The sequence below is a fragment of the Mizuhopecten yessoensis genome, unplaced genomic scaffold (genome assembly GCF_002113885.1).
Source record: "Mizuhopecten yessoensis strain PY_sf001 unplaced genomic scaffold, ASM211388v2 scaffold8057, whole genome shotgun sequence".
Taxonomy (NCBI): Eukaryota; Metazoa; Mollusca; class Bivalvia; order Pectinida; family Pectinidae; genus Mizuhopecten; species Mizuhopecten yessoensis.
Genome location: NW_018407357.1, coordinates 1,004,461 through 1,024,405, shown reverse-complemented (window position 1 = coordinate 1,024,405; position 19,945 = coordinate 1,004,461). Strand labels below are relative to the sequence as shown.

Sequence of the window (19,945 nt, the reverse complement as noted above, 5' to 3'; positions counted from 1 at the left end):
TTAGCCAAATATTGTGAAGTTAGGTTGATTGGATATTCAGAAGCGGTTGAAGATTTACAGTTATTTGACCCCTGTGACCTTGAAAGTATACGTAGGGCAAGGGCATATTCATGTGCGAATGTTGTTGAACACAAACACAGGATGCTGGTGGGGGAATAGGAGCAGGACTTGACACGTTTCCGATATTCAGAAGTGTGTTGAAGGGTTTTGTTTGTTGCTATTTGCTTATCGTTTTAGCAACAGTTGTTATGGACGCATGACTGACATATGACTTTGAAAGTATAGGTCAATGTCATTTTCATTCGCAAACTTCATAGGGTTCCATCATAGGATGCTACTGGGCAGGTGAGCCAAAAAGTGTAAGGTGTGGGGCTGTAATTCTATAAACAATTCCTATTTCATAGGTTATTTTTTAACCATGGATAATAATTTGTGAACCACTTTGAGACGATCTACGAACTAGGTTGTGATAAAGCGGTATATAAGAACTTTGAATTATTATTATTATTTTTATTACTTAAGGGTAATCAGATCTTCAGAAGTCGATTGAATGTTTAGACCTATTTCACCCCTGTGACCTTGAAGTATGTCAAGGTCATTTTCTTTCGCAATCTTTGTCAGACTCCATCATACAATGCTTCTGGCTAAATAGCATGACTTTAAGCCTTTTGAATCTTCAGAAAAACAGGGTTTGTAGGTTTAGACCTATTAGTCTTTGACCCCTGTGACCTTGAAAGTAGGTCAAGGTCATTTTCATTTGCAAACTTTGTCGGGCTCCATCATAGGATGCTACTGGCCAAATACAATGACTTCAGGCCTTTCGGATCTTAAGGAGAAGTTGTTTGAAGCTTTAGACCCATTCGACCCCTGTTACCTTGAAGGTACCTCAAGGTCATTTTTCATTCGCAAACTTTGTGGGGCTACATAATGGGATGCTACTGGCCAAATATGACTCTGGGCCTTTTTGATCTTCAGAAGAAGTCGTTTAAATGTTTTGACCTAGTTGACCCCTCTGACCTTGAAAGAAGGTCAAGGTCATTTTCATTCGGAATCTTTGTCGGGGCCCATCCCAGGATGTTACTGGCAAAATTTCCTATTTCATAGGTTATTTTTTAGTTGGGTTTTTTTCACAACTTTTTTTTATTGCCCACAACATTTTAAATACGGCCAGGGTCGGGGCCCTGGATTCAATATCCTTACAAAAAATGTCCTCATGCAAGAGGGCTCTCATTTATTTATTCATTCTTTCATTCAGTCAACTTATTCATTCATTCATTTCTCTTCATTACATCCTTTCTTTTACATTTATTCCTTCAAGTTTACATTCATTCACTCAATCAATGTTTCATAGTGATATCACCATTGTAATTCTGAGTGTTAACAACATTGAATGCATGAATGAATGAACAATTGAATTAATAAATGAATGAACAATTGAATTAATAAATGAATGAATTCAACACTTATTCACTCTTGTAATAATTACCTAATAAAGCATCAAGTTGCAAAAACAATGAAGCTGAAATTCTACAACAAAATGCTTCAGACAAAAAATCCAGTCAGCCATTATGGACTAGGGGCATTTTAAAGGAAAAACTTTGATAGAAACAACCAATGATGCACCACCTAATAAGATCACATAGACTTTTGTTGAGCTATACAAGAGATTTTAGAGGAACTTGGTGCCCACCATCGTACCTCTTTCATTGTTTCTATGTAAGATTGATCGTTCCTCTCTTCTTTTCTCTTATCTGTCGACCATCTAAGTTTTCAGATCAGTCCTAAAATTTGGTATACATAACTAAGGACCATTGGGAAACTTCACATTAAATCTGAGAAAGATCCCTCCGGTACTCTGAGCCACTAACAAACTTTAACTCTAAAATTTCAAGATGACCGTAAAGGCCATTTTGGGTTTTCCAACCAGTCCAAATATTTGATATGCCTAACTATGAACCATGGGGAACATTCATGTGAAATTTGATAAATATCCATCTGGTACTCTCTGAAAAATGGTGCTACCAATTCAAGGATTGCTGGAGGACAGACCGACAACAGATGCAGGGGGATTTGAAAAATAACTTAACATGATTAGATAAATTATTGACTTATGGAGAGACAAACAGACAAACTGCAAACAGTATCTCTCCGTTTTCCCTTAACTGCAGGAAAAACTATAATGTTAGTTACCTTCATGTAGTCAACATTTTCATAAAGATTGAAAGATCTTGTTCTCAGTGTCAATTTCTTCATCGTAGGGGCTGTAAGTTCCCAAGAACAAGCAACATTACGAGGATATTTTCCTGCCTTAAAACCTGGTGTCATGATTGTTCCACTATTAGCGGGATTGATAGTGATATCACATCCTGGAAAAAAGATGAAATATGTATGTAGACAAAATTTCTGCAGATGAAGTTTACGATTTAAGTAATCATCAATATTTAAAGAAGATATCGCAACTTTAATTCACACATTTAATAAACATCTGGCCAATTTTAACAAAAAATCAAAAAAAATGGCATATAGCAACTTCTGAATTCCTAAAATCATAATGATACATTATACACTTATTGCCCTGGTGTGAGGGAGACCTGAAGAGTTGTTTCCCCGAGATAAATCATGTTTCCCGAGGTCGAAGCCTAAAGGAAACATGATTTGTCGAGGGGGAACAACTCTTCAGGTCTCCCTCACACCAGGGCAATAACTGTTTTATTATTCCGAAATTCCATCTGTGGAGTCTGTGTTATATTCATATAACAAAAACACATCAACATTAGGCAATGCAATGATCCCCTGTGTTGTTACTGGTGTGACCGACTTGTTTGCCCTTATTCCATTAGGTCTGGTAGCATATATATACTACAAATACCTATCGCTGTCAGTGTTTTGATTTTACATCAAATTGAATAACAATTATAGCCCTTCAAGTTCTTCAGCTGTTGGGAGGTGGAATCTCCTGTTCACAGCCATTGTTGATGTTAGGGTGTCGTCCGTAACACATCAGGCGCTAGAGTCTAACAAAGGGAGACAACTCGTCCGATGATGTGCGAGGGGTTCCGAGAGGGATACTCGACAAGGAAAATGGATCGCATGAGGGAGACTCAATGTTTTATAATCCTGTCATGTGATGTGTTTAAACTAATCAGACACGCTGTAAAATCGATGAGGAATAATATGTATTACGAATACTGTATACCAGGAAACTTTTGTCCAATCAAACTTTTGTCCAATCAAACTTTTGCCCAGTCAAACTTTCGCCCAGTCAAACTTTTGTCCAATCAAACTTTTGTCCAATCAAACTTTTGCCCAATCAAACTTTCGCCCAGTCAAACTTTCACCCAGTCAAACTTTTGCCCAATCAAACTTTCACCCAGACAAACTATCAAACTTTTGCCCAGTCAAATTTTTGTCCAATCAAACTTTTGCCCAGTCAAATTTTTGTCCAATCAAACTTTTGCCCAGTCAAACTTTTGTCCAGTCAAACTTTCACCCCGTCAAACTTTCGCCCAGTCAAACTATCAAACTTTTGTCCAGTCAAACTTTCACCCAGTCAAACTTTCGCCCAGTCAAACTATCAAACTTTTGCCCAGTCAAACTTTTGTCCAATCAAACTTTCGCCCAGTCAAACTATCAAACTTTTGTCCAATCAAACTTTTGTCCAATCAAACTTTTGTCCAATCAAACTTTCACCCAGTCAAACCAAACTTTTGCCCAGTCAAACTTTTGTCCAATCAAATTTTTGCCCAGTCAAACTTTTGCCCAGTCAAGCTTTTGTCCAATCAAACTTTTTCCCAGTCAAACTTTTGTCCAATCGAACTTTTGCCCAGTCAAACTCTTGTCCAGTCAAACTTTCACCCAGTCAAACTTTTGTCCAATCAAACTTTTTCCCAGTCAAACTTTTGTCCAATCAAACTTTTGCCCAGTAAATCTCTTGTCCAGTCAAACTTTCACCCAGTCAAACTTTTGCCCAGTCAAACTTTTGCCCAGTCAAACTTTTGCCCAGTCAAACTTTCACCCAGTCAAACTTTCACCCAGTCAAACTTTCACCCAGTCAAACTTCGCCCAGTCAAGCTTTTGTCCAATCAAACTTTTGCCCAGTCAAACTTTTGTCCAATCAAATTTTTGCCCAGTCAAACTTTTGCCCAGTCAAGCTTTTGTCCAGTCAAACTTTTGCCCAGTCAAACTTTCACCCAGTCAAACTTTCACCCAGTCAAACTTTGCCCAGTCAAGCTTTTGTCCAATCAAACTTTTGCCCAGTCAAGCTTTTGTCCAATCAAACTTTTGCCCAGTCAAACTTTTGTCCAGTCAAACTTTCGCCCAATCAAACTTTCCCCCTTTGCCGATAAAATCAGTATTTCCTCAGTGTGGATTTCGCCCCTTATATCTGATTACTTTGTTTATTATGTTGATAACAGATATTTGTTGTGATGATAAATTCACAATCATTACAGAGGGTGAAAAAAGTGAAAAACTTAATCTGCAGTGAAAATTTCTTGGTATACATTATACAAAGACATAATTATGGAATACTACTAAAGTGCCAGTTAAACACTCATATTCATGTACATCTAGAGTACCACTTTATTCATTTGTAACCTGGAAATAAACAAAATAAAGAGCAGCTCACCTTCCTTATATCTGATCACAAAGCCACTGGAAGGAGGTTGAATAGCAGTATATGTCGACAGTTTGATTTTGACAGCTTTACTGTAGGAGATGTACATGGCTGGGTCAGGAATAGACTGAATACCAGATAATACAGCGTTCGTCATATCTCCATCATATATTTCCATGGAGCTTCTATTTTCCAAATAAACATTATCAAACTGAAATAAAAAAAAATAGGTACATTTTATCCAACTCTAAACTAAACAACAAAATAATGTGAATAACTTCATTTCAAGACAAAGACCTATAGGCTATATGGTAATTAACTAGTTATATTATGTTAATTTGTGACGTAATGTAGCTATGTTGACAGAAATGTGTTAAGACTACTGTTAACCAGTTTTAATTTTGTCTACCAATTGTATATTGTGAAATGGTTAGGTTCACAATTTTTTCCTTGTCATGACTTCGGGATTACTCCAAAATGGCAGTGCATGTCTAGATGCATTGGCCTAAAGACATTTAAAACCAGATATGGTTCCAATCACTGAAGCTGTTGTTTGAAAGTAAGATTCTGAAGCAAAAAGTAATAAATTCCTGTTTAGAGCCCAATTCCTCTAGCTCCTTGGGTTGGCATTCTCATGGGTGACGGATGCTTCAGACAAACTAAGGCAAAAAATTCCCTTCAACCACTAAAGGAGTGCAATGTAAAAAATCTGTATTTTCATCTTCCTTATGAGATCTCACTTCTCTGCACCCAGGGAGCTACACCATCCATTTATTCAACATTTTATCTCCTTAGCCTTAGAACACTTCAGACCAAATAGTTGCAACCTTTTACCAATAATGACGAGGTAAGATTATATAATAGATTTAACTTTTATTTCCCCTATTTGTCCTCGTCCCTCTGCCCAAAGTTGCTACACTCTCCATTTATACAACCTAGCCCTTTGGACCAACATAGCTCAGGACCAAATTCTGTTAGAATCCCTTTACTGGTACTGAAGGAGTAAGATTTTCAAGATTTACCTTATTGAACACTGCCCCTCCCCCTCCCTCCCCCGAGGTACCATATCCACCATTTATACATAATTTTATCCCCTTTTTTTCCAAGGATTGTCTCGACCACTATTGAGGGAGTAGGAGTTTAATAATCTTTTTTTACTTCCCCCAATTTGGCCACTCATTACATAAATTGAATAGTGCCCTATAGCAGGTTATTCACACTGCATACTAGCCAGCTCTCCCTATTTTGAAGAGAAACTCACGACTTTGGACCCTAAAATTGAGCATTTTTAACCACTGAAGTTGCTTAACTATTTTTATTTTCTAAGATCTGATGATTTTATCTGAAAGAACAGCTCAAACATGACCATTTAATGTGTTTTTTCCTTTCATTCTGAGTACACGAAATATCCCACATGAAAATTTAGAGTGAAATTTACTCTAATAAATTCCTTGAATAAAGTTTTTAAACCGATCAGGTTGGAAATTAATCTTGTATGACAGTAATGTATGATACCTTAATTGCAAGTCCTCAACAGAACTTGTGACTGTAAAAACATACAATTCATGGCAAAAAAAAAATCCCAATTATTACATATATAAAAAATCCACATGTCCACCCTAGTGAGTAACTCGAGATAAACAATAACTTAGGATAGACCACAGTCTGTAATGAGAACACAGACCTATTGTTACAGCTCATTGTTTTACCATAAGCGTGATAATTTGTCCCGGCGTCTGTGCAGTAATGACCCATTCCATTGCCAAATCTGGAGGTAAAGTACTACCAAAGAAGGGAGACGGCAGTGTTCCATAATTTGATGTACCAGTTAGTTCCCTTGGTGAGTTGGTGATTTCTGGAACAACTGTAAAGATGACATTTTTTCATTAGCTACATTGATAAGCTGAATTGCATTATATCTTAAACAATGGAGTGCGACACTTGTAATTAAGGATCCATGTTCCACTGGACACCATAGCTATCAGAGGTAGTCCTGGGTTTATATCCGTCCTAGCCCATTGGGTTTTAATACCCAGAACATTGCTGGGTTTTTTGGGGGTTTTTTTCATCTTTGTTATCTTTTATAAAATTTCTGCAAGGTATGGTTTTCTTTTCTGATACGTTTTATCAAAGCCATAGTCAGACTGGAAAAATAATTTCCAATGCATTGTTGCAGGTTTGGACAATGGTCCAGTGATCTTTACATGGTCCAGTGATCTTTACATGGTCCAGTGATCTTTAAGAGTTATCCTTTCAAAGCTATCTCCATTAAGCATTAATACAAAATATATGTAACTACTATGGTCATTATTCAGGGTTTTCTGAGCATTATAAGTATATATTCTGATAAAACTTTAAAACATTTTATCAAATAAGTATTTGTAGGAGATTTATGTATGTTCCTGGCATGGAACGTTTGAAGAAGGAGACACATACAACAGTTCAGAGTTTTGAATTTCATTAATATTGGTAACAGTTATAACCCTTACATCAGATTACATCAGTAAAAGAATGTCAACAAATCCAAGCAGCCATTTCGTGTGATACAAAGCCAACAAAAGCCATGGTAAACAGACTGTGATCCCTTAACCATCCATTTCCAATCTCTGTAACTTCAAACTGATAATTCTAGGAATATATTTTAAAACAAGATTTTCTCCCAATGACACACACTCTGATATTATAGTAAAAGTAGATTTTACTTGAAGCCCATTGGCTTAATCACCATCAAGGAAACTCCCAATTTCCTGGGGGGAATGTTCTCTTTCAGTACATTATATTATAAAATCTACGATATCAATAGAAAACCTGTGCAGATTAAGAAACATAACTGTGGCATATTATTATTTAAAAGTGATCCACTTTACTTATTACCCTAAGTTTTGCACAGTTCACCACTAGGGGTGTGATGTAGCTCTTGGTGCAGGGGGAACATCTTATATACCAAGTTGGCAATTCAGTTTTTCGCAGTAAGTTAGGTGATGTAACATCTACCGGTAACTTCTTCAGCTGATGGCACTATGGTGAAGATTGCAAAAGCATGGGAAACTGAGGAAAACGTTTATCTAGTTCATCAGACGAGTTAAAATTAACAGAAATGACTTAAAGGGCACAAGAAAGACAGTAGGTATGTTAACTATTATCCAGATCTTTGACAGATGAGAGCACTACTGCAGTGAAAAGCATAGGGGAAAAAAGTTCCAAGGCAATTGTTTGTTCGATTGAGAGGTTTTATGTCCACTTGACTAATGAGTAGCTCAGTTATCTAGTAGGAATGACAAGGAATAGATAAATAAACAAGAGGCCCAGAGGGCCTGTATCGCTCACCTAAATATTTAGCAGTCATAGCAAAATATTCTCATTACTGTAAATACTATACTGTACTTCAAATATTTCACTGGCAAACTTTGTCGGCTCCATCTGTTGAAACTATCGGCCAAATATTATTATATGATTCTATCCTTTTTGGTTCTTCTTCAGAAGTTGTTTGCCAAATTTTTCCCAGTGACCATGTAAATAGGTCAAGGTCATTTTCCTTCTCAAACTTTGTTGATTCTCTATCCCAAGAAGCTACCAGCCAAATCTTATGAATCCATTCCTTTTGGTTCTTCAGAAGTCGTTTGAAATGGTGTTGACCTCTGTGACCTTTAACGGAGGTTGTGGTCATTTTCATTTGCAAACTTTGGTGATCTCTATCCCAAGGAGCCATGAGCCAACTATTATGATTCTATGCCTTTCGATTGTTCATTAGAAGCTCTTTGATGTTATTGACATGTTTGACCTCTGTGACCCTGAAAGTAGGTCAAGGTCATTTTCATTCGCAAACGTTGTCTGGCTCTATCCCAGGAAGCAACCAGGCAAATATGAAGATTATATACCTTTCAGTCCTTCAGAAGAAGTCTTTTGAAACGTTTGACATATTTAACGCTGTGACCTTGAAAGTAGGTCAAGGTCATTTTAATTCTCAAACTTTGTTGGGCTCTATCCAAGGAAGCTACCAGGCAAATATGAAGATTCTATACCTTTTAGTTCTTCACAAGAAGTCGTTTGAAGCGTTTGACATATTTGACCCCTGTGACCTTTAAAGGAGGTCAAGGTCACTTTCGTTCTCAAACTTTGTTGGGCTCCTATTAACGAAGCTTTCAGCCAAATACCATGACTCTAGGCCTGTCCATTCTTCAGAAGAAGTTGTTTAAAGAAAAGTTGACGGACGACGGATGGGCACCATCAGGCAGGTGAGCTAACCCGTAATTATTCAATCAACATCCTAGATGGTATCATGTGGTATATTATTATCAGATGGTTATCATATGGCAAATTACTATCAGATGGTTATCATATGGTAAATTATTATCAGATGGTTATGTATGGTAAACAAGTAGTAATTCTGATGGGGGACCATTATAGAAGTCCCCCAAACTGCCCCCATAATTGTAAAGATGCATCAGAAAAGACTGAATTTGACTGAAATCAAACAATAACTGAATTTTGACCAATCAGAAGCCTCTGTGTGGTTGCTATGGCAACGAACATATAAGGTTGAATTCGCAGTCCCCTAATACCCCTATATACCAATTTCCATCAAAATCAAACAATATCTAAATTTAGACCAATCAGAAGCCTCCGTTTTGGGGACATAATTATTATCAGATGGTATCATGTGGTTAATTATTATCAGATGGTATCAGGTACAAATGACCATACATGAAGATACAGTTGAATATACAGAAATGACATACCGTTGGTCCAAACCATGCTGATAGGTTGGCGTTCAACCGTACTGTCTGTTGTCATCCTTATGATCAGGAAGTGGTTGCCAGAAATAAATCTCTGACCTACGCTCAAGGAACCTTCCACAGTGCCTATCCTATAACTCTCTGAAAGAGTTAATCCCCCAGAGTATATTATCAGTGAATCAGCCTTCAATTCTATGGCTGAGTTCGAAGAAATCTGTAAGCAAAAAGATGTTTTTTATGAAATATCACAAAAAAACACATTGTACTAAGTTTTGAATTAAGGAGGCTCCACCCTTTTGCAATTAACCAGCAGAATTCAATGAAAGTTTCACATAATGGTCATGTCACTATGCAGAGATGATTTTATGAAAATCTCAGCATTCCGATAAACTGGGGATTTTTTTGTAAAAAATGATTTTTTGTCATATTTAACACTTTCACATTTTTTGAGTGTGTGGCATTGTTCAAAACTATTACAACAATAAACTAATGAAAAGAAGCATTGCTTATCAACCCTACAAATATTTTATTTATCATGAAATATGTAAAACATGTTACACAAAGCGTTTTTTATTGAAATTGTATGGATAAAAGTTACTATATATACAAGCTAAAAGCAAACAGGACACAGAGTTTCATACAAAAAAGAGTGAAAAATTAAACCATATACGCACAAAGTCTTTATATTTCATTTATTTTACATTTTACAATAATTTTGATCCCGAAGACAGTTGTGTACCTCGAAAAAAAATCGGAACTTTTTGTAAAGGGATAGAATTTATACAATGACAGTTATTTTCTTTACTATACCAAAAACGACGGAAATCAATTCATTTTATTTTTGTCAAGTCAAGACCCAGCATTACTGACCGTTAAGCTGATCCTTTCTCCTATGTTGGCCTTCAGTGTGTACAGACATGTTTTTCTCCCCTGGTAGCCAATAGACTTTGATCCTGGCATATTTGTGCTGTACCAATTACAATAAGGAGCTGAAAATAATAGAAATAAGGACAATTCTTCAATAACAGATATATAGATTTAAATACTGTATCAAATATTTCAATGACAGATTATTTACAAATGAGGTCCAGCTAAAATAGACCTTGACCTTACAAATGGGGCAATACAACATCTTGTATTATCGAAGTGTAAAATATGAGTGTTGCATCGCAGGACAGGGAAACAGACTTAACCAGTTATGTGTGAGAAACATTTAGAGTACATCAGTGACTTCCACGACAGATTATACAGACTGATCCCGAGCATTTCTACATACAGATTCATACTTCTGCTTTATTTATTTCAAAACGTAATCATATATTTTAAAATTATGTAAGCATTTTCACAACTGTCGAATCTTAAAATTTAATTTGAACTTTAAGCTGACAGTGCAAGTGAATCTATGTTTTTCTGTATTTAATGTTTACAACACATCTGTTCAATATAATTTTTGCAAATATAGTATCACACTTAATGTGGCAGGTTATATTTTTGTATGGCCAAATTATTTTTTTACTTAGAATATCCTAAAGACATACACTGTATGTGTGATATCCCTTTAACTACAAACCTACAATTAAACTTAATGTTCATTCTGTATTTCCGGTAAAATGTTATTCATGATTATTCCACATTGATGTTTAATTTGTTCCCTGATTAGACGACTCAGGCAGACATTTCAATGTGAAAGACAGTAATAGTAGCTGACCTCTGTGACCTTGAAAGTATACACAGGTATGTCTATTGTCAATGTTTTCTCATTGAGTAAACATCCTTGATCCCAATAAGCTAAAACCTAAATGGTATGATTTTGGCCACATATTTTTTCAGAAAAACTTGTTTAAGTTTCACACTTATGTGACCTCATGACCTATAAAATAGGTTGAGGTCGCGCATGTTGTATTAATTTCATATTCCTTCATTCTAGTCAGCTTTTAAAAGAAGCCATTTAAAGTTTTTAACTTGATTTACCTCAGTAACCTGTTAAGTGGTACAGGCCCAAGTCATTAATTCTAACAAATTTCCCAGCCCAGTAGTCTACAGAACAAATTTCAAGATTTTATCCCGTTTGGTTCTGTAAAGATGTAATTTCATTTTAATTGATATCAAATGAACTTAAAAGCAGTCAAGGGCATTGGGATACACAAACTGGATATACATAACTTCAACCTTGTAAGCTACTGGATGAATATTTTGACTTTAGCTGTCATCGTTTTGTAAAAGAATTGGTTTGAGATTTTAACATATTTTGACATATGACCTCAAAAATGAATCAGAATAATTTATTTAAGAAAAAAGAAAAAAACTCTTATAAAATACAAAAATTGTTGATACCTAATAATATACAATATTTGATATAATGCCCTATCTAGCTAACATAAGCCACACTAAAGCACTTTACTGTACATAGATATACAATTAATACAATTAGCATATACATTAATCAATACAATTTTATACAATTTTTGAGGAATTCGCAGGAGCTGCCTTATCAGATGCTAACTACTTGTCCTATGCCATCTGGCTATGTGTGTATGTCCGCGTGTGTGCTGGAGATGTATTGTGTTCTGTTTGTAGTCGGACCGTGCTTCCAACGGCATCTTTTATAGTGCCACCTCACTTGAATGCTACAGCACAGATATCGCAACATCCCCCCAAGACCATTTAATACTCCACCTGGGTTGCTGGAGTTGTGTGGGCTGGAGAAAAACACTTTCTCTGAATATTCCATGCGTGCGACAACTTCGAGGATCGAACCCTGGCCGCCTGTGTGGAAGCTAGTGTAAACCACTCGAACCATCCGCCCATAATAAAAAACCAGGAAATACTGTCTGTAGGAAAGGTCATTTAAAATATTGATTTGACACTAAATGTGACCTAGGAGTGGGGTGATTTCTTTGTAAAAGATTCAGATGCAGAAGTTATCATCCCAAACAGTTCAAACTTCTCCCCCTCCCTCTCCAAGCTAACCACGTCCAGGTAATTAACACTTCTGAAAAGGGAGTTGTTTGAATTTCTAACACATTTAATTCTGTCACCTTAACAGCAGGTCAAGGTAACTTCTTTTTTTTCAGAAGAAATTCACCCAGAAGCTGTAGGACAAAAATTCTGAACCTATGCCTAAATTCTTCTGTATATTGCAACACCTTTTTTTTCAATTCAATTCATTTATTCCGTTAGCCTTACAGCTTATGAGATGCACGACGCATTTGTGATCTTGAAAGTTAGTCGAGTATATTTAATTGAACAATGCGGATTACCTCAGTAACAAAAAAAATGAACAATGGGACAACAGCTGACAGACACTGTACCATTCTATAAATTCACAGATACAAATAGTCTGATGAGCTGATAAAAAGCCGATATTTCTTCTATGTATTGTATCTTACCTGTGCCACAGTCTACTTCATCCGACTTATCGTCACAATCGCGATATCCATCACATTTCCATTTTTCGCTGATGGCTTTAAGTCCTTTGCTACATTTAAATGAACCTGGAAAAATTGTATCAAAAAGTATCTTGTAGTAAGTTGATCTGATACATAAATCCTCAGAAAGCTAAAGCTCATTGGTCTACTTCCTTTCCACAGGGGCCTGTGTCTGGTGACTTCAGGAAAATCTCACCCATAAGCATGATTTGGGGAAAATAAAGTGATTTTTGCATTGATTTTGGGAAAATACATCAGAAATAAGCTAGGGGAAAGGCCCCAAATTCACTCTAAAAACCCACCATAGGCCAAGGCAAAAATCTGTATGTTTCAAGTAACATGTCTGGAAAAAAATGGTAAGTTGGTAGTCAATACCTTTTTTCAATTTTTCTTTTTTCTTTTCATGGATCAAAACTATGCTCTATGTCAAATTTTAAAAATGCATTTTTATGTATTTCAATGGCTATTAAGCTGTCAAGAATAAGGTAAGGCTCCCAGACCAGGAATTACTTTTAAATTAGTGACTGTGAGCTTTGCCTGTCCAATAAATTACTCTTGGATACAAAGTAGGTGAAAAATGTTTTAGGGTTGGCATACTTGAAACACACATAATTATTATTTGCCTGATTGGCGTTGTTCTCTGCAGGCTGGGTCAGCAGCTGATGTAACTTGTGAAGATCCTAAATTTCTTTAAAATATGATAATGTAAAAAGTCAACCATTCATACCCGTATGGAATGGGAAGATTCTATTAATCCAGGTTTATAATCTATACTGCTATCCATCATGTCAACATAACAGTTTTATGATATTTGTATACATCATATCAATGCCTACTTACCTGATGGGTTACCAGGGCACATAGGGTTTGGATTTTGAGGTAGTAAATCAGTTCAAAATTGAGCATATGTTATGAACTTTACATATCCTCCAAACATAAATCGGACTATTATTACCTGGGGGATATGCTGGTGTCTTGCAAATGAAGGGTAACTTTTTCATGCAGGGTACACGTTTCCAATTGCCATCGACCATACCAGCAACACATTCTGGTCCACTATTACTTTCATCTGGCTGTGAAGGCTCCCAGAAGCCAAGACGTAGGTCATAGACTTCTGAATTTCCTGTCCATTTCCAATCACTTTCTGTCTTTCTTAAACCTGCAATAAGTAAGTGACCCTTTTTACCACTGAACACCCTTTCATGTGTAAAGGAATGCTTCTACCAGTGTACTATAACCTAGCATAATTGTTATTGGCTAAGATGTTGAACAGCCAATGTTAATTGGCTAAGATGTTGAAAATGGTGATTATAGCTGAGATATTGAACAGTCAATTGCGATTGTTTGATATTGAACAGCCAATGTTGATTGGTCAAGATATTGAAAAGTCAATTGTGATTTGGCAAGATATTTAACAGTCAACTGTGTCATCATGATCAGGATCATACTACAAAGACTCATATAACTGGTACAAGCTTAAGTGTCACCACAGATTGGCTGATGATTTGAAAATGAATAAACATTTTACAAAATTCATGCACATTCATACCTGTTAAATACTTTCATAAAAGAATGTGAGGAATATAAATACTTTATACTTCAAAGCAATTAACTATTGTTCTTGCATGTCTACACTATAAACACTGCAACAGGTTCAAGGGTTTTGGGGAAGACAATCTTTCATTCCATTTTGATACTCCACGTTCCATTCATAGAGTATCAAAATGGAATACAAGATCTTTGTTTTATTCTGATTGTAGGGAAAAGTCCATTTGAGAAATTGTAGGGAAGGGTCTATTTGAGAAATTGTAGGGAAGGGTCCATTTGAGAAATTGTAGGGTAGGGTCCATTTGACAAATTGTAAGGAAGGGTCCATTTGAGAAATTGTAGGGATGGGTCCATTTGACAAATTGTAGGAAAGGGTCCATTTGACAAATTGTAGGGAAGGGTCCATTTGACACAATATGTTTCAATTCTATAATTCCCTTCCCTTCTTTTAGACATGTTTCACATCTAGGAAGCTTCATGAAATAATGGTTTCTCAAGCAGTCAAGTTATGCCCTGTTAGGCATTATCACACCTTATTGCTTAAGATAGAGATGGCTGATGTAATAAAAAGGAAACAAATCAATCAATTGGCATGGGGTACATTTACTGGTGCTGAGCAAGAGTCTTTATCTTACAGGGTTTCCAAATTTCATGGGGTGGGTGGGGACAAAATGGGAATAATACATATAGCCACTGGGGTATAACATATATATATACATCTTGCATATTTTAAAATGACATGATGGTAAGTATTTGTGATTGAAAAAAAGACAATTAAATATCATGACATTGACATCCTACACATGTATTCCCCTCGTTTTTAATTTCCATCTTGATGCTCATACTATTAAGCTACAATATTTTACACTACGATTTTGTCCAAAAAAAGGCTATTGTAAGTAAGGAACTTTTTAGACATTTTTCTTTTCTTTTATTTGCCACATGGTCCCAATATAAAAAGTTTAAAATGCTGGCAAATCTTCATTAACAATGGTTTCATTTCTCAGCATGAGAATAATTTTACTATTTTGTGAAAGATACGAGAAAAGTACCAATTAATACTCTTTGATACAGGCATGTTGAAAGACAGGAAATTGCAATAATAGATTTTGAATTGGGGACATAATCCTTAGAAAATTAAGCTTTGCCTTCAGGCTTTCCTCAAATCCTTAAAGGCCTTTGATGGGATTTACCTATTTTCAACAGGTACATACAGAGTTAAGGACCTTACCATGGTATATAACTATGTGCCTATACTTTCTTACACACATAATATATTATAAGTTATATAATTACTTACCTGTCCAGTACATTTCTTGCCCCATATCTAATAAATTGTGAACATAATCATTTTCATTCCAGTCATCAATCCATACAAGTCGACTTCCATCTCTGAAATATAAAATAACCATGACTAAAGATGCCTTCATTAGCAGTATCTACAAATGTATGATATCAGGACGTTACAGTACAACAGTAAAACAATCTGCCAACAATTGTGATTGTGAATTTCATTTAAACCCTAGGTTCGACCATTCCCCCCTGTGCAAAAGGTAAAATTTGTCACACTTTTGGATATATTTTGTTCATATTCATCAGGGAATACGTTCAAAGTTGGTTGGAATTAATTATCATCATCGGCTAGCAGTTTGATGCCATTGTAGCAATCAGGTAGCTCAATTGAAAGAGTGTTCGTCTAGAGTTCGGAGGGTCCAGGCTTTGAACCCCAGTCTGGCAGTTGCATTTGGTGACCAACCCTTATTTCAAGTACTACTGTAGCCATAGGTGAATGCTTGACAAGGGGATACCCGAACCAGGGTTTTAAATAGTGTAATCTTGCAGGGTGAAGACTTACAAAAAGGAGGGAGGAATGTGTGAAGCGACCAGGTAACGCAATTGGTAGAGCTTTCCTTTAGAGTTCAGAGGGTCCCCCGTTTTACCTCGGTCTGGCCATGGTTTTTTTCACTCCTAAGTACACTATGAAAAGTGAACTTAACAAACAGGTGATTGCACCATTAAAACTTGGTAATTAATACAAACTGTAACTTCAGTGTAAGCCAAACATGAATAACACTGCATCATATAGCTGTTTCGCACTCCTAGGGCCCATAACTGATGCTAGAACAGCCAAAAAACATACTTGCCAACTCTCCCTATTTTGAAGGGAAGCTCCCAATATTGGACTTTGAATTGAGCATTTTAAACCAGAGGTTTTGCTCAACTGTTCCTGTTTTCTGATCTGATGGTTTCCTCTGAAAGACCAGCTCCAAAGAGCCCATTTAAAAGATCATATATTTAGTCTTTGTACGGCTGGGTAAAAAAAAATCAATTTGCAAGGTAAGCCCAAATAAACGTAGGGACCTGAGAATTTGTTACAGCTGTATTTGGACCTAAACTAAGGTGTTCAGAGTAATTTTGCATGTTTTAGGGGTTAATTTCAGTAAAAATGTCCCTGCGCAATTAACCATGTTATTGCCCAGACAGCTTATAACAACAACAAGATATCTTAGCAATCATGGCAAAATATTCTTCAAATGAGATCCAAGGGAATATGCCAGATACCAAGGCCAATCCTTGTAGCAATCTGTATTAGATTTGTCATGCCCAGCGATTTTATGTATGGTTATGGGTTGAGGATCTCAACTGTTTCAAAGCTTTGACTCAGAAACTAGGTCCCTAGGGTTGTGGCCAGACCCCAGGATCAATTCTAATATCATGATTGCATTCGTCTCTTTTTGCCAAGCATTTGTATTTATAGTTTTGGGGTGGGCATCTGAACTGTTTCAAAGTTATGACCCAGGGGTTAAGTCTGCAAGGGTGGGGCAGACCCTGGGGTCAATTCAAATATCATGACTGCATTCATCTCTTTATGCCCAACAATGGTATATATAGTTTTGGGGTGGGGATCTTAACCATTTCGAAGTTATGACCCAGGGGTTAAGTCTACAAGGGTGGGGCAAACCCCAAGGCCATAATGGAAACATATGTGCATTCATCTGTTTATACTCACCAATTCTATATATTGTTATAGGGTGAGGGATCTCAACTGTTACCAAGCTGTGCCTAAGAAACTAGGTCCCTAGGGGTTCGGTCAAACCCCGGGGTCTATTCTAATATCATGACTGCACTCCTCTCTTTATGCCCAGCATTTGTATACATAGTTTTGGGGTGGAGATCTTAACCGTTTTAAAGTTATGACCCAAGGACTATGTCTCCAAGGGAGGGGTTAGACCCTAGGGCCATCCTGGAAGCAAATGTGCATTCTTCTCTTTATACTCAACAATTGTATATATGGTTATATGGTGGGGATCTCAACCATTTCCAAGTAATAAACTTTTTTTGGCCCCACCCCTTAGCCCGGGGGTCAGTCCCACCATTTGTACAATTTTGAATCCCTGCCTCCCATGAATGCTTCCAACCAAGTATGATCGATATCCATGGCAAAGTTCTACAGAAGAAGTTGTTTATAGCAAAATAGCCAAATTGCCCCCTTTTGGCCCTGCCCCTCACCCCCCTTGGGGGTCAGCCCAACCATTTGTACAATTTTGAATCCCCACCACCTAGGAATGCTTCCAGTCAAATATGGTTGATATCCATCGCTTAGTTCCAGAGAAAAAGTCACTTAAAGCAACATAGCAAAATAACCCTTTTTGGCCCCTGCCCCTCACCCCCCTGGGGGGTCAGCCCCACCATTTGTACAAGTTTGAATCCCTACCTCCCATGAATGCTTTTGATCAAATATGATTGGTATCCAGTGCATAGTTCTACAGAAGAAGTCGTTTATAGCAATATAGCCAAATTGCCCCCTTTTGGCCCGCCCCTCACCCCCCTGGGGGGTCAGCCCAACCATTTGTACAATTTTGAATCACCACCACCTAGGGATGCTTCCAGTCAAGTAGGGTTGAGATCCAGTGCATAGTTCTACAGAAGAAAACGCTTAAAGCAATCTAGCCAAATACCCTTTTTTGATGGCCCCGCCTCTCGGCTCCTGCGGGGGTCAGCCAAACTATTTGTACAATTTTGAATCCCTACTACCTAGGGATGCTTCCAGTCAAATTTAGTGAAATTCCAATCAGTGGTTGAGAAGAAGAGGTCGTTTAAAGAAATTGTTGACAGACGGACAATGGACGGACGCCACGGTATGGCATAAGCTCACCTTGTTCCTTTAATTTGGACCAGGTGAGCTAATAACAATCTGCAAAATAATAACTAGAAGGTCAGCCCAAATATGACTGAACAAAGCCTGTGTCTGTGTTCCTGAGTAGGTGGGGTGGGGTGCCTGGACACACAATCCCATGGGCCAGCTCCCGCCAGGACAGGCGCCCACGCTTACAGGTTGTTTCGCCCTTAATCCTGTTCGCGCTAGGTTGTTTCGCCCTATTTTTTATTTTATTTATACGCTGATATAATAATTGATATTTAATTCTATCAACTAAACTTATTGTTGACTTTCTACATTGGTGAAAAATACACAACTGTGTAGGTGCGGAGTCAGCTTTTCACAGCTTGTCAAATTCACTTGAAAACAACACAATTTTTTTTTTATATAAAATTGATTTTAAATGATATGGAAGACGAAGAACACTTAATTTGTGACTAAAACTACTAAAATTTAAAGAAACTATGTATTTTTTTTGCTTTAGGGCGAAACAACCTAGCGCGAAACAACCTAGGGCAAACAGGATTTCGGGCGAAACAACCGGCACCCTTATTCCCAGGGTTTGACACCTAATCACTCTAATCACAATACATACTACATTATACCGTGTCAAAATATAACAGCAATTCTCTTGGAAAATGTGTACATCGGAAACAAACATATTTATTGCTGAATTACACTACAGAATTAAATTATTCTGATCTACATACCTCTCGCATGCATCTTCTGCTTTTTCCCACGAAAAAGTGGCATACACCTTCCTGTAGCAATATGAATCCTTCTGCACGTAACCTAAAAAAACAAAAGACTTACAATGGGTTCATACCGTGTCGTTTCTCTGCTTTTGAAAACTTTCCTTGTTGTTGAATCAGAGACGTACTACGTATACAGAGCCTTTATAAATTATACGTCTGTGGTTGAGTGTAACCTGTCAAATACTGTAGTTGTCTCCCCTGTTGAACATAGGTACCCAATAGAGCTAGACTGACACACCTTAAAACAGTCTCGACCCGCTAAAACCACACTGTACAAATGAAAATCTACGAATAATCCAGTTTGGGGAAAAGTGTGTTTTACATTTTGAGACCAAGAAAATAATGATAACAATTTATTTAAAAACGGACTATAAAATACATACCTTGCAATAGCTGACGCCAGTACGTGTAACGTTTGAAATTTGAAAGATTTTCGAGAATGATATAGGCTATGCCACATCCCTGGCTATGCATAGCCAAAAAATATTGGGTTTCAATGCAAAAACCCCAAATTTTTAAGATTTTGGTTTTTCGCTTAGGCTTTCCTGCCTTTAAATGATCCAGTTGAATCTACGGAAACGATTTAAAATATATTTACGAACAGTAATTTTATTAAATTTGTAGTCTAGACCAAAAGTACCTTACAAATATTTGGAGCGTTCATTTCTGTCTAAATTCTTTACACAAATTAACATATTACATTA

At 36.9% G+C, this 19,945-nt stretch overlaps 1 protein-coding gene across 1 annotated transcript in view; it reads right to left on the bottom strand.

Moving 5' to 3' along the window:
• The window catches only part of LOC110454766 (CUB and sushi domain-containing protein 1-like), a 74,020-nt gene that overhangs the window by 35,969 nt on the left and 18,106 nt on the right, over positions 1-19,945 (bottom strand). Inside the window, exons 4-12 of the mRNA XM_021504460.1 lie at positions 19,197-19,278; positions 15,628-15,719; positions 13,735-13,938; positions 12,741-12,845; positions 10,222-10,340; positions 9,355-9,565; positions 6,325-6,479; positions 4,628-4,826; positions 2,191-2,366 (exon numbers count right to left, since the gene is read on the bottom strand). Of these exons, the coding sequence (XP_021360135.1) occupies positions 2,191-2,366; positions 4,628-4,826; positions 6,325-6,479; positions 9,355-9,565; positions 10,222-10,340; positions 12,741-12,845; positions 13,735-13,938; positions 15,628-15,719; positions 19,197-19,278 (1,343 nt within the window). The remainder of the gene's footprint in view (positions 1-2,190; positions 2,367-4,627; positions 4,827-6,324; positions 6,480-9,354; positions 9,566-10,221; positions 10,341-12,740; positions 12,846-13,734; positions 13,939-15,627; positions 15,720-19,196; positions 19,279-19,945) is intronic.